The sequence below is a fragment of the Salvia splendens genome, chromosome 8 (assembly GCF_004379255.2).
Source record: "Salvia splendens isolate huo1 chromosome 8, SspV2, whole genome shotgun sequence".
Classification (NCBI taxonomy): Eukaryota; Viridiplantae; Streptophyta; class Magnoliopsida; order Lamiales; family Lamiaceae; genus Salvia; species Salvia splendens.
Window position 1 is genome coordinate 1,662,341 of NC_056039.1, and position 14,774 is coordinate 1,677,114.

The window sequence follows — 14,774 nt, forward strand, 5'->3', positions numbered from 1 at the left end:
CTCAATTTGCCAATACTTTCTGGTGCTGAAACATTTTCTTATATTGAAACTACTAAAAGTACGATACATATATTAGGTAAACACAAAACTAGTTGAATTTTTAGAAACCAATTTAAAAACAATCCATTGCTTTACTTAATATTTCATTCCTAAATTTTTAAATAATATTTCATCGTCTCAGCATTATATTTATTGGATTTAACTGTATTTTTTCTTATTAAAAAAATTGTCCAATTCAAGAAATTGACATTCGGGTTTAGACTTTAGAGCATCTTGGCTTCATTTATATGAGTGGAGCCATGATTCAAATTTTGTGCACGTTTTCTTGTTCAATTTATTTGACTTTATCCATAATTTTATATGTCATTTTATTTCATTTTCTCTAAACAAATCTTAAAAAGTTTCATATATTTGATTATCTCGCACACATCAAACACACAAGATATATTTACCCTTTAAGCTGGCGTCGATCTCATTGTGTTGAAGTTCGACAGCTATCCTTCAAATTTTGTTTTCTGAATATAAAAAAGCTCTAGTTAAATGATTTTTTAAACACATTTAAACAATCCAAAACACACAATACATAACCGAATATATTGAAGAGAAGACAGTTTTTGACTGAACAAAAATTCCAAAGATTCTTCACAACAGTTCCAAAATACAGATACAAAATTCTGACTGCCTCCCCCCTGAATTTAGTTGAAAAAAAAACACACAAAAATCAGACAACAAAACCCACCTCCCCCCAACTACCCCCATCCCCAGAGCCAGTGGCAACCATGGCAATTCCCTCCAAACTCAAGGTCTGTTTCCATCACCCACCTCTCATTGGTTAATCATAATGGCGCATTTTAGCACACTGCCCCCATCATCTCCTCCTCTGCTGTGACAAAAAGGAAAGAGAAATAGAAAAAGAGAGAGAGAGCAAAAGCATCACATAAAAACCATCATTCTTCCACACTTCGACCCCATCACACAACCAAAAATACTCAAGCTCCCAATTTTCACACACTCAACACACACACTTCAGAGTGACACAAAAATCCATCCCCTTCCTTCACGAAACACCATCTTTACTTCCTAAAATCCCAAATTCCAACCAAGAAATCAACATTTTCAGCTGCATTTTGCAATGGAGAATGTTTTCGTTGCCGTTAACTGTGAGCTTAAAGCTTGTGGGATAGTGTAGTGTTTCTCTCTGTTTGTCTAGAAGTGGGAAAAAGAACAGTCTTTTTCCTCTATCTCTCTCTCTTCATACTTCTTATTCTTCTACTCTCTCTCCTCCCTCTCTCTCTAGAATGGCCTGCGAGCGAGTGATAGCTGAAAGCTTGGATCCAGAGAGGAAAAGGAGTGGTGGTTTGAGAACTAAACAAGCTGGGCGTGGCTCTTGCAGAGGAAGTTAGGCTAAAGTAGAGAGATTGAAAAATCAAGAATCCCTTTTTCTTCACCCCTTCTGTGAGGAATTATCACAATCACCTTCTGTCCTCACACACAGCTCAACATTCATTAATTGAATCTCCATCCAAACACACACACATACACATACAGAGGCAAAAACAAGAAAAAAGAAGAATTTCTGCACCTTTTTGCACTGCTCCATTGAAAGGAATTAAAAGCAGCTGCGATGGGGTATTTGCTGAAAGAGGGTTTGAAGACTCTTTGTGGAGTTAATCAGTGGTCTTATGCTGTTTTCTGGAAGATTGGCTGCCAAAACCCCAAGTAAGTTTTTGTTAAAAATCACATCTTTTTCTACCACTTTTCCCCCCTTTTGATTAATAATCAAGATAAATATTTATTTTTTCCAACAGTTGGTGAATCATTTTTTTTCGGTTGTTTCTTTATATTTTTCTTGTGAAAAAATTCCAAATGGAGGAATTTTGATGTATTTTTCAGTGAATTCTTGATTTGTGCTTTTGTTCTGTTGCGTGTAGTGATTCTCTTCCTCTTGGAGTTTTGTGAGGATTACTGATAATGGATTGAGAAAAAAAAAAGAAAAGAAAAGAAAAAAAGTGTTCTTTATTTTTTTCACATAATGGATCTTTCATTTTCTCCCTGAATAAGAATGAGCCAAATGCTAGTAACTGAGTACATCAAACTCCTTTTTCCCACAAGATTTCATCTCCCTTGACTAAATTGAAAAGATTGTGTTTTGTTTGATCAACAATTATTTGTTTCGTGTCTGGTAAAAGTTGGCTAGTTAATTGGTAATCAAGATTTGATTTGACATTTAGCAGATTTAGCAGATATGGATGTCTCTTTCTCTCTCTCTCACCCTCTCCACCTCTCTCTCTCTCTCTCTCTCTCTTCTTGCTGTGTGATCTGATGTGCAATAACTTTCATTTTCTGTTATTTTGGAGTTTTCTGGTTGGTTAGTTCTATTGTCTTGTAGAATCTCACTGCAATAAAAAATTAAAGAGATTTTTTTTTGTTAATGATAGCTTCTCTCATGTTATAACAACAGCCAGTTTCTTGGATTCTGATGTTGCCCTTGTCTGCATCTATGTGTACTCTTCCTCATATGCCGCAATTTCACATATTTTGGTGGTAAAAATGTTAGAATGATGATAGTAAACTTACCTTTGCTCTTGCAGGCTTTTGATTTGGGAAGAATGCTACTACGAGGCTGCAACGTGCTCTGGGCAGCCAGGAAAAGAGAATGCAGACGCTGCTGCTCTTGATGACTACAACGCCTCTTGGATCTCTGCCGACGCAGGGGACAGGGTGCATTTGCTTGTGAACAAGATGATGATGGACAGCCATGTTAATATCGTAGGAGAAGGGTAATGCCATTGCAAAAAACTTAGTAAAAGTCTTGATTTAGTGCTTGATGGTGTAAATGAAGCTTTCTTTTAAACCTTAGTTAAACATTGTCCCGTTTTCACCTCAGGTTAGTTGGAAGGGTTGCGTTTACGGGAAGCCATCAGTGGATCCTATCTGAGAATTACTGCGGAGACTCTCATCCACCGGAGGTATGATATGGGATATGGTGCTCACCTTCTTGATTTGATTGGAGAAGGCGAGCACTTGTTGAAGCTCTGGCAGATTTTAGGTTAATAAATAGTGAATATTTGAACCTCCTTTTGCAGGTTGTGAAAGAGGTGTGCCAACAGTTTTCAGCTGGTATGCAGGTAAAAAAATTAGTTAAAAAGATTAGTATGTTTTGCTGTGTCTTGATTTCTTTTTCCAATTTATAACCAAAGTCGGGTTCTTGATACCTGTTTCTCTTCTTGATCAGACGATTGCAGTTGTTCCGGTTCTTCCCCATGGTGTTGTGCAGTTTGGTTCGTCCATGGCTGTAAGTTGTTCGGCTGCATATTTCCGTATTGCTCCAATGGTTTTCGATTAGGGATCATATGATCTAAATCAATGCCTGTTTTCATCAGATAATGGAGAATTTGGGGTTTATCAATGATGTAAAATCATTGATACTTCAGCTAGGATATGTATCTGGTGCACTACTATCACCAAATTATGAAGCAAAAGAAGACACTCCAAGAATTGGGGTTCCAGTGGGGAATTTCACTTCTGGTGGATTGTCTCTCGAATCGGATGGATGCTCGTTTGACTCTTTCAACTACCCAGGGAACCCGAACCAGTTCTCCTTGGCTGGAAAAATCCAATACGGGCTCAAGTCAAGTTGTACCGCGCATGAAACCTCAAACTCAAACCACGATGGGATTAGGCACCACAACCACCAAGTCACAAATGGTGTTGCAAAAGCTGAGGTTATCCCTTTGAATCCCGAGATGTGGAAGAACCTAAATACCCCTCTGCACGCGCCGAGGTCTGCTCCAGGTTTACCTTTGAGCAGCTTGCCTACTTTTAACTACGGCACAATAAGAAGCGCTGAGCAGAAGGTGGTGTCCACTACCAGCAAGCAGGACCATTTTAGTGTCCCCAACAACGTCCTGCAGCCACTAGTTGCGAATTCGGGCTCAATTTACTGTTCTGATGGTTCAGTCATTCACTCATCAGTAGGAGTGAATGGCGCCATGAGCAACAGTAAACCAGTATCAGCCGGTGCCAGTCTGCATAAGAATGAGAAGCTTCATAAAGTGGAGCCTTCCAACTCTATTTCAGTTAACTGTTTCACATCTAATTCTTCGCTTGCTTATAGCTCCGACAGCAAACTTCATCACATGGACAATGGGTTCGGACAGGGTGAATTGAATGATTGCAAGAGAGAGATGGTGCGGCATCCAAATCAAGGCCATGATATGCCTCTGCCTCAGTTTTCTGAGCATCTAAATATGGCTGAGCTTATTTCTGGAGGTCAGATTCCTTATGTGAATAACTCCAGTTATGATGATGTATGCGTCCAAACTGAATCAGGGGGGGATGACTTGTTCGATGTTTTGGGGGCCGATTTCAAGAATAAACTGTTTAGTAGTCGTTGGAATAGTAGTTTGAGTGATGCATCAGCAATAAATTGGGATAATAAAAGTAATCTGCCACCTAAGAAGAGCCTTGCTTCTTCAGAAGCATATTCTGCCAGCCAAGGAAACTCAGAGAGTGGGATTTTCCCCTCCGACCATCTCTTGGAGGCCGTGGTTTCTAAGGCTCGACCTTGCAGTAAGCAGAGCATGGACGATAATGTTTCCTGCAGAACGACTTTAACGAATATGAGCAGTGCCTCCACGCCGAATGGTTCACTTCCTTATGGCCGATTTGGGATCTCTGACCAATTGAAGGGAGAGTTGTTTGGTGTCCCTAAATATCTGGCAAAGGCAGGAGCAGTGAGTTCTTGCTCGTTGAGAATTGGGTCCTCCAACTCCAAGGAAGAATCAAGATCTTATTCCCAAGGAAGTTCCATTTACGGGTCACAGATAAGCTCATGGATGGAGAAGGATCAAAAACCAAAGGCAAGTAACAGTGTGTCCACCGGACATTCCAAGAAGCCGGATGAAACGGGCAAAACAAACCGGAAGCGTCTTAAACCTGGAGAGAATCCGCGGCCTAGGCCAAAAGATCGCCAAATGATACAAGATCGCGTCAAGGAACTTAGAGAAATCGTGCCAAATGGGGCAAAGGTAATAAACACTATACAGCAGAGAGTGTAAATCTTAATGATTTTGTGATGTGTTTGTGGCATTAACACTTTTGTTTTGCTAACAGTGTAGCATTGATGCTTTACTCGAACGCACCATCAAACACATGCTTTTTTTGCAAAGTGTCACGAAACACGCGGACAAGCTAAAGCAAACTGGAGAGTCTAAGGTCCAAACTGCTATTTCAAACTTTTCAAGTTGACCAAACCTAGTTCTTTCCTCCATGGATTGAGAATGCAAAATATTTACATTGTTCGTCTTTTTCACCTCTCAGATTATTAGCAAGGATGGAGGTTTGCTTTTGAAAGACAACTTTGAAGGAGGAGCTACGTGGGCGTATGAAGTAGGTTCACAATCTATGGTCTGTCCGATCATAGTTGAGGATCTCAATCAGCCTCGACAAATGCTAGTTGAGGTAACACAGCCGTCCTTGTTCGTTCCATGGCTCTAAGCTTGCAGTTATACACATCACAAACTCATATATTTGTTCCATTTCTCACGAATAGATGCTCTGTGAGGAACGCGGTCTGTTTCTAGAAATAGCAGACATCATCAGAGGACTCGGCCTAACCATCCTAAAGGGAGTCATGGAGACACGGAATGACAAGATTTGGGCACGATTTTCTGTAGAGGTTCGTATTTCAAGCCAAGAATATAAGCCCATTCTGTTTTTCTTGAAGTCGCCTTAATATCCTGTCAACTTCTCTTTTCTAACAGGCGAATAGGGATGTGACGAGGATGGAAATCTTCATCTCATTAGTCAGTCTCTTGGAGCAAAGCTCGAAAGGCAGCACACCTCAACCGAATGGCATCAGCAACGACAACACCCTAATACCACAGCAGTTCCACCACGCAGCCCCAGTTTCCTTGACTGCTAGATCCCGTAGCTTGCAGTGACGGCCACACCTGGTCCGAACGTGTTAAGAGCGAGCAGACAACCCAAAAGCTTCGCCATGACTAACATGTTCCCAAAGAAACAAAAACCTCAGCAGCAGAGCTAGCTTTCTCTTCCAAGACTAGACCTGTAGGTAAAATGATGCTCCAAAGAAACAAGAACTACTCGTAGCACTGTAGTGTATACAAAAATGGTGATTACTAGACTTCATGAGGCTTGGCTTTAAGTTAATTGGATGGATGAGAGGGGGAAAAGAGCAAACTGGATTAGAGCTTTCGGTTGTTGATTAGTGTATATTGGAATTAAGCATGAGAGATGTGTTGATTAGGGACAAGGTGTGGATTCTGGAACTGTGCTTCTTTACTTTTTTTTTTTTTTCTAGTTTATGTCAGAATTGTGGATTCATGTGCTTACAAATTAGCATGTCTTTGTTTTCTCCTAGCCAGTTGTAAACTGCTGCATGCCGCATGGTGGTGTTATTCTCTGCCGGACATGGCAAGCGTCCTTGGCGAGTTTCGTAGTAGATTATGAATTCGATTTCCACCAATGCGTTCTAATTTTAGCCCGTCATACATAATTTTTATTTTGTACTTTACCATTTATTTTTTTACACAATTGAAATTTATTTTGAACATGATCTTTGATGGCAGCCAGAAGAACCACCGTTTCTCTAACATGAGGTTTCAACATCACCTCCCGGCAAAAAAGGAAAACAAATTGAAAAAGTTCAGATATTTAAATGCATTGATAATAATCGCTAAGGGGTTATAAGCTGATAGGTTTCGATTTTGCATTACTTTTATTAATAAAAACAGAAAAATTACTAAAAATTGATTTCTAATTTCTCTGCTACTAAATAAACAGATCCAGAATCAAGAGCTCAAATCTATGAAGAATCCAAAGATATAAAAATCACTCATAATGAAACCTTGGACTAATCAAATGTCTAACAACAACACAAATTTATTGTACTTTGTTTAAAAGAGTTGTGGCAACAAACACTAAATTGAATACTAATTTTTTTCTATTAAAGTAATAAACAGATCCAGAACAAAGATAGGCGATTTCCCTTTTCATAAACTCTAGTCCGTCCTAAATGTGCTAATTCCTAGCCCATTAACCTCAATTATGATATCACTACTTATTTATTTCTCTACTCTCAGCTTATTTTGACTTGGGATGGGTCATAAATACGTATTCATAACGTCGTATCAAATAAAATAATACACACAATATGGAGAAGTTTTGGCTTCAATCTTAAAGTATAAGAGTGTTTTTATTGGGTGAGAGGAGCACTATATCTGCTGAAATTGACTGCATCAATACCCTAAAGATCAGTCTAATTATACATGAAAGTGACAGACATTTATGATTTATAGGGCATTACTACATCCTTAAATTATGAGGAGGGAGAGCTGCTCTTTTATCATTTCAAACACTTGACATTATGCAAGAATTTTATCTGTTTAATAGCAGTTCAGCAAGGCAAATATAGACCAAGCAGGAATCAGGTTCACCAACATATATCTTATCACTAATAACACAAAATTCTTCTTTAATGCTCTGCTTACTTTACCAGTCAGACAGATGGTTTCTGCTCTTATTTCTTCGCGTTTCAACTTTCCAGAGCTCTTCTCAGTCCTAGATGACGAAAAACATAAAAATAATAAAGGTGAGAGAAGGGCAAGAAACATAAAGTATGTTGAACTTTAAGGTCTAATCAGGTTCTTGAAAAGTTGAAATGATCTTTCCAAGTACAAGAGCTAGATGCTGCTGCATGACAACTGGAACTAACGGTGCAGACTGATTTCAAACTCAGACGTAAGATGGAGGAGAGGATGCACACTAGATGTATCGGGCAAGAGAAATGAATGACGCATGAATGAAAACAACATGCATGATAAACTTTTAAGATATATGTGTTGCTGTTGGAGCTGCAGATATTCTATTTCAAGGGCTCATAAGGCAGAGTCCTGATTATACTTAGGATTGAGCAGATAAGGAACATTTTCAAAACAAATCAGCATCTATGTGCTACTTTTGGTGTGTAGTTTTCAGCAAAATTAGATGCGTAAAGCCAGAAAAGACCTTCAGATGCTGAAGTTAGTATTGATCTCGAGACACTGGGGAAGGGGAGGACTGATGAGTATGGCAACCTCACCACATGAGAGGGTAAAAAAGTATGAAAACCTCACAACCGCGTCACAATGTAAATAAACCGAAATTGTATTTGCTAATCCTGGTAAAGCGCCAAACATATTGAGCCTAAACCAGAAGCAAACTGCTGTTTATTGGAAACTTGTAAAAATTATTTTTCACATCTTTCTCTCCCATCGATGAGAGACATGCCTTGGAAAAATTATGAAACACCACTTTGATCATCTAGCTAAAGCAGCCTCATCATTTCACTAAGTGAACCAATTCCTACATGGTCATATTCCTTTATACATTATGCTCCTATATAAGTAATTCATTCCATACCATTCTCATTGCAGAGCCAGCTTTGTACCTCCATTCCATGAAAAGTCAGTTATAGTATTATCCATTAGCCAACAATGACGGGGCCAGAAAAACAAGAGAATCCAAGCATTCTCAAAAGGGGATGGTTATGGTTTAGAGATATTCCATCTAAGCCCATAGCTAAACTACGTGATGTAGGTAGGCGAGCAATAAAGGTAGCAGAGGAAGATCCAAGAAGATTGATTCATTCCCTCAAGGTCGGACTTACAGTAACATTAGTATCATTGTTGTACTACCTCCAGCCTATGTACGACAACCTTGGTGCATCTGCAATTTTGGCTGTCATGACCGTGGTGGTTGTCTTTGAATTCACAGTTGGTATGTTCGCATATTCCTTAAACTAAAGCATAGCCATATGTATTAAACATATCAAAAGCGTAGCAAATATACTAACACAGACCAAAATATTAGTCAATGTCACATGCTACTTGGCTCAGGACAAAAAACCTAAACGGCTAATGCATATATGTTGTATTAGGTGGAACAATTGGAAAATGCTTGAACCAAGGATTAGCAACCTTAGCAGCTGCTGCTCTTGCTATTGGAGCTCAACACTTAGCCATCCTAACTGGGAAGAGAAGTGAACCGTATCTGATTGGACTATTTGTATTCATACAAGGTCAAATTCATTAAGAAAGATACAACCCCTTAAGTTCCTGATCCCATTACTAATATAACATGTACCTTTGCAGCTGCAGCCATGACTTTCGTGAGATTCTTCCACAATGTGAAGGCCAAATATGACTATGGGGTGCTTATATTCATCTTGTCATTTATCCTGGTTTCCATATCTGGTCTTAGAATGAATAATGTCCTAAACTTGGCTCAAGCAAGGCTCGTTACCACACTCATCGGTGCATCAACTAGCCTGGCCATCTGCATCCTCATCCGCCCTGTGTGGGCTGGTGAAGATCTTCACAAATACGTGGCTCAAAACATAAGCCAGCTTGGAAATTTCTTGGAAGGTATTCCACCATATTACATCACTCAATACAGACACCATCATAGTCCATTCTTGGACTGATTGCTGACAGGATCACTCTATTATTACTATCAACACAGGACACCTGTATCAGTGTTTCAAAACGTCGTGTGATGCAGGGATAGAGATAACAAAGCCATCCATCATCAACCTAGACAGTATCCTTGTCGATTCAAAGTTCAAGGAAGAAACCTTGGTGAGTGAAACAACTTCTCAGACTACATGCATTTTAACTGCGAATCTTCCATTTTTTGATAGTGATGTCCCCTTTGCAGGCCGATCTAGCCGGATGGGAGCCAGTGCATGGTCAGTTCATGTTTCGCCACCCATGGAAACAATACCTCAGAATTGGAAACTTAACAAGGCAGTGTGCCTGCCGACTTGAACCAATCAACGGCTACTTAAACTCCGAATTTCAAGTATATCTCAAACATTTCTTTTTACATTCTACTATGCTACACCTCATAAATTACCGTTACCAATAAACACACAACTGCACATGCACAAATCAGTAAGTATATTATTCATTCATAAATAGATCGTCAAATTAACTCAAATAATATACTTGACTGTTTTGCTTTTGCCACAACTACAGGCACCAAAAGAAATCGAATGCACAATCAAAGAGGCATTTACAGAATCTACAAAAGCATTGAAAGAGCTGGCATGGGCAATAGAAACAATGACGGAGCCATCATCAGCTAATCCACACATAGAAAGCCTAAAAATCGCGTCGAGAAATCTAAAATCTCTACTAAGATCGGGTGATTGGGGGGATCAAAGCGATGTTCTGCAAATAATACCTGTTGCTGCGGCGATGATCGACACGATTTCCAGCGTGGAACAGATTGGTGATGCGGTGAAGGAGCTCAGTTTCATGGCGAAATTCAAGAGTAGAACGGCGGAAATTCCGAGTTTGAGTGTTGCGATTGATTAAGGAAATTGAATTTTCTGCCGAAGCTCATGAGCAAATTTTAGATCAAAATTTTCATTTTGACAAAATTAATTTTGTTCAACACTTTTATTTTGGTCATCTTTTATATAAATAAAAGAAATTTTAAAATCGCATTTCAATAAACTCGAATTCGAGTGTCCAAGACTTTTGGTAGTAGTAGTAGTATTTATTTATTAACAGTAGTATTATTTTTTCAGTATTTTTGCAGCCAAATTTTTTTTAGTAAAAATAGTTATGATTAGAAAATAATTTGATGTAGAAAACAATAATATTGCAAGTGGAGACAGTGAGGAAACAATAAACATACATTGCGAATAACATATTGTGAGAGTAATATCTATAAATATAAATAGATTAATTTTTATAAATATAACTAGCCCGAGACGAACATTGTAATCGGAAAGCATTTCTTCAATGAATTATTGATAAAGTTCGAGTCACTGCTCTATTGAAGCAAACGAAAATGTTTGCTAAATTGAATTGATTTTTTCAATAATTTCATGAATATCACGACTAATTATATCTTTTTTTATTTAATTAACCATATAATGACCAATACTCTTCAGTCTTCACAGTTCCGATTTCCAATGTTTTTTTTTTTAAATATACAAATAAATCTTGAAATAATGATCTTCGTGCAATGAACGTGATCCTAAAAATATGCTCGAAATCAAAATCATGAATCAAGTAACAAAGTTTAACACAATGTGCACATGCGTCTCATTCCATCAATTTGCACACATTCTAATAATATTTTCATATTTGGAATGTCACAATCTCCCCAACAAAATTCTTGGACAAATTGAAATAGGGAATTTTGGATCCAATATTCAATATTGCTATCTTTTCTTGATATGTCAACAACCATAAAAATTGTCAATCAGTCGTTGAATGTTGTTTTCCTTTGGCTTTACACTATCCACGTTTAACTTTATTTTACGTACCAATATATAGTATACTTCTATTCGAAGATTTAATCATCAAAAGTGATTGAAAAATGCATCATATCTACTTGATTGACAAGATAGATAATTTTTTGGGCATCAACATTCGATAAATAATCTGACAACAATCGACACTACACGTGAAAAATAAAACTTATACTACTAATTAGTCGGTTGAAAGGTTAATTAACTCATTAAATTAAGTTCGACTTGATTTAGTAATTAAATCGCTTCTACACACATAGTTAAATAAACTTGAATGTAAATATGTTCATTTACACTTTAATTGGCACGATTGTTTGGTGATTTGGTACTGTGTTCAGTTACACATATTTGATTCTAATTTTTCATTTTTTTGGCAATCCTATATTCAGATCCATAACATGTGCGGATATATGTTAGGATATTTTTGAGCTATTAAAACACTCCAAGAATTCAAGAGTGATCAAAGTAGCTGTTAGCGGTTGACGGCGGTTACAACCGATTGATAGTTATCAAGAAGCGGTTACTCGGAACAACAATGAGCTCGGGTGCATGGAGCATGGAGGTAGCAGCTGCATGGGAATGCGACTGACAGTTGATCAGTTACATTGATCAACATCTTCTATATATAAGTAGTGTGTGTAGCGAGCTTAGCAAGAGGAGAGAGAGAAACTTCATATCGGAGAGAATACAATTGCAATCTGTGCTATGTGCTCTCGAAACCGGGTCGTGTTTCGAGCGAGATTGAGGGAGAGAATATGAGTGTTCATAGTTCCCGTTTGTATTCGATATGAGAGTGTTCTTCTTCGTTGTATCCATTGATCATCAATGAATTATTTCTCATTTTGTCCGTGGAAGTAGGCTTATGCCGAACCACGTTATATCCTCGTGTTCTTGAAACGTTTGATCTTACTCCGATCTTGATTTCCAACAATATAGTATAATAAAAAATGAAGGATATTCAAACATTTAATCTCCCTTAATTTCTTACAAGGACAATTGTCCATCTCTCTTATGTGAGTTAATTAATTCGGACTAATCTCTACTATATAATTCAAACAACTTGGAATAAAATTAATTAAAGTAAAAAAAAAGAAGAAGAAGATGAAATTACTATATTAAGATACAATTACTCTCACACATCAACATGGCAATCCATAACCAACTGATACTTAACCGCCACCTCTCCGCCGCCGCCGATCCCGACACTCCGCCCGCCGGAGTTTATAAAGGCGAGACAATTCACATACAAATGGTACCCGCCGGAGACAAACGTCCCCACCTTCCACCTAATCCTGCCTCGAACTCTGATGTTCACCATGAGCGTGCCGGCGATCTGGTCCTGGCCGAGCGCCACGCCGAGCTCCGGCGCCACCGGCACGGCGTCGCCGTACAGAAACGGCGACCACACGGCGGAGTCCTTGTGGCCCTGGTAGGTCGGCGGGAGGAGCGTGGGGAGCGTGATCTGCTGGCCGTGGTAGGCCGCGTAGACGTCGACGCGGTCGTAGTAGATCCCGATCCGCTGGTTGGAGTTGCGGGCCGCGAGGGTGACCTGCACGTAGGGACGGAACCAGGAATTTATACTTAGAGGGGCAAAAAATTTAAGAGTTTTAAATTAGTGTGAAATTAAAACAAATAAATTTTATAGAAGTAAATAATTTGTGTATATGTGAAGAAAATTTAAGAGTTTTAAGAGGGACAATTAGTAAGAAATAAAAAAATATAAATTTTATAGTAAATAATTTATGTATATGTTAGATCGGTCGATGCCTGTATGGTGGTGGTGAGGGTGTTGGCGGCGGAGAGGTTGAAGGCGAAGACGGTGGCGTCTTGGAGGAGGAAGGCGGGTTTGGAGGGCTGGAGGATGAGCCAGATGAGGAGGATGAGGAAGAGGATGAGGAGGAGGAAGGCAAGGGAGGCGGTGAGGAGGCGGCGGTGGAGCTTCTTGCGCTCGTCGTCTTCGTGGCCGCAGTCCTTGGCCGTCATTGCGGTGGCGGTGGTGGTGGAAGTTGGTTTGGAGGTTTTTGTGTTTGATTGAATGTGGGGAAATGAGAGATTTGTGTGTGCATGAGATGTGTTATTTATAGTGAAGTTGTGGTTACAAATTACTATTAGAGGTAGTTGAGGTTAGTTGATAATGGTTCGTAGTGTGTTGCGCTTTTGCTTATGTACTCATTTACTATTGGTTTGATGTTTTTTTGAAGTGTTTTTAGACTATGTGCTTATTGCAAAAGGTATGGTATTTGATCAAATTATGTTTTATTCTAAAACATTAGAACTCGGTTGGAATAATTATGAAATCTGAATATATTTGTAATGATCTCTTGGAGCAATTGTATCAAATATAATAGTTGAAGAAACGCACGTGGGCATCATTATCGTGAGTTAAAACATGGCGTTTGTTCATAAAGAAAATAACTCAGTTTTCATTGATAAATCTCAACAATATGTTACACCTAAACGACCTGGCAATCTTTTTTCCCATGGGATCATAGCAAACGAAAAAATTATAGCTTTTTTGGCTAATATTTTAAATTGCAATATAGATCAAAATCTGATAAAACTTCATAATTTTTTACAATTATCATTTGTTTATATATAAATATTATTGTTATTTTTGTTGTGAATTGCTTATGTACTATGTTAGCCATTTGCATGGCTCGAGAGTTGTGGTTTTGGATGAATACATAATTAAATGCATTTAGGATTAGTAGTATGAAGTGGGATATGGAATATACTAATTCATGTATTTCATAGTGAAACTTTATCTCTTTTTCATGGCATATGCTTGAATTCAAAGGCTTCAAGATTCAAGAATTTTTGTAGGGCCCAGTTCTAGTTATGAACTACTAATAAAAATATTAATATATTAATGTTACCTGCCATTCGGTATATGGAATCACTTTCAATATACACCAAATATGTACTCGGACGTGGCAAATTATGAAACCGAGGCACTTTCTACTAAATTCTTTACCATTGAACTGGCGACATAGAAAATTTTTTGATAATGACTATTATTTTTATTTTTTAGGCATCAATCAATAAAGGCATATAAAGATATATTTTCATAATTTTCACATCAGAATCAGAAAAATATTGGTAGATTCACTCTTGAGCATGTCCGCCAATGTTGTTCAATGATGCTATTAATCCATAATGTATTTTATAAGTATAATTTTGATTCAAATAAAATTCAATAGTAAATGGTTAATTTAGTAAACCATTTACTTCATCTGGAAACCATTTTTTTTCTAGAATAAGTAGAAAGAAATAGATTTGAATATTGAATAATAAGATCCTTAATTTATTATGATTTTTTTTTAAAATTACTACTACTAGCTTTTACGATCGGTCAGACTACACAGTATATTCTTAATTTCTTATTGATAGGCTGGTAATAAAAGCTATTTCTGTATTTTATCTATGATCATATCAATTCGTTACC

General features: G+C 38.0%; 3 protein-coding genes across 3 annotated transcripts; 2 read left to right on the forward strand and 1 right to left on the reverse strand.

Annotated features, from left to right (window-relative positions):
* The first annotated feature begins 886 nt into the window (after positions 1-886).
* LOC121744523 (transcription factor LHW-like) lies at positions 887-6,490 on the forward strand. Its single transcript, XM_042138086.1, has 10 exons — positions 887-1,719; positions 2,592-2,780; positions 2,888-2,969; positions 3,087-3,128; positions 3,236-3,295; positions 3,384-5,030; positions 5,116-5,217; positions 5,323-5,463; positions 5,555-5,680; positions 5,766-6,490. Exons 1-10 carry the CDS (start codon positions 1,625-1,627, stop codon positions 5,943-5,945), a joined length of 2,664 nt encoding a protein of 887 aa, XP_041994020.1. The 5' UTR covers positions 887-1,624; the 3' UTR covers positions 5,946-6,490.
* A 1,968-nt stretch (positions 6,491-8,458) lies between these two features.
* Positions 8,459-10,442, forward strand: LOC121744615 (aluminum-activated malate transporter 8-like). The gene is made up of 6 exons (XM_042138211.1): positions 8,459-8,781; positions 8,942-9,082; positions 9,156-9,428; positions 9,565-9,641; positions 9,721-9,864; positions 10,041-10,442. Exons 1-6 carry the CDS (start codon positions 8,499-8,501, stop codon positions 10,380-10,382), a joined length of 1,260 nt encoding a protein of 419 aa, XP_041994145.1. The 5' UTR covers positions 8,459-8,498; the 3' UTR covers positions 10,383-10,442.
* A 1,825-nt stretch (positions 10,443-12,267) lies between these two features.
* On the reverse strand, positions 12,268-13,380 carry LOC121743317 (NDR1/HIN1-like protein 12). Its single transcript, XM_042136587.1, has 2 exons — positions 13,097-13,380; positions 12,268-12,878 (listed from the first exon to the last, which is right to left on the reverse strand). The coding sequence occupies exons 1-2, from the start codon at positions 13,310-13,312 to the stop codon at positions 12,462-12,464; spliced, it is 633 nt and encodes a 210-aa protein (XP_041992521.1). The 5' UTR covers positions 13,313-13,380; the 3' UTR covers positions 12,268-12,461.
* Positions 13,381-14,774: the final 1,394 nt, after the last annotated feature.

What these genes read in the sequence shown, in the direction of transcription:
- LOC121744615 (XM_042138211.1), top strand. Translation starts at nt 8,499, where the DNA reads ATGACGGGGCCAGAAAAACAAGAGAATCCAAGCATTCTCAAAAGGGGA. An exon ending in TGTCTTTGAATTCACAGTTG is followed by an intron (nt 8,782 to 8,941) that starts GTATGTTCGCAT and finishes ATGTTGTATTAG; the next exon opens with GTGGAACAATTGGAAAATGC. An exon ending in GCTTGGAAATTTCTTGGAAG is followed by an intron (nt 9,429 to 9,564) that starts GTATTCCACCAT and finishes CGTGTGATGCAG; the next exon opens with GGATAGAGATAACAAAGCCA.
- LOC121744523 (XM_042138086.1), top strand. Translation starts at nt 1,625, where the DNA reads ATGGGGTATTTGCTGAAAGAGGGTTTGAAGACTCTTTGTGGAGTTAAT. An exon ending in ATTGGCTGCCAAAACCCCAA is followed by an intron (nt 1,720 to 2,591) that starts GTAAGTTTTTGT and finishes TTGCTCTTGCAG; the next exon opens with GCTTTTGATTTGGGAAGAAT. An exon ending in CTCGACAAATGCTAGTTGAG is followed by an intron (nt 5,464 to 5,554) that starts GTAACACAGCCG and finishes TCTCACGAATAG; the next exon opens with ATGCTCTGTGAGGAACGCGG.
- LOC121743317 (XM_042136587.1), bottom strand. Translation starts at nt 13,312, where the DNA reads ATGACGGCCAAGGACTGCGGCCACGAAGACGACGAGCGCAAGAAGCTC. An exon ending in CCCTCACCACCACCATACAG is followed by an intron (nt 12,879 to 13,096) that starts GCATCGACCGAT and finishes CCCTACGTGCAG; the next exon opens with GTCACCCTCGCGGCCCGCAA.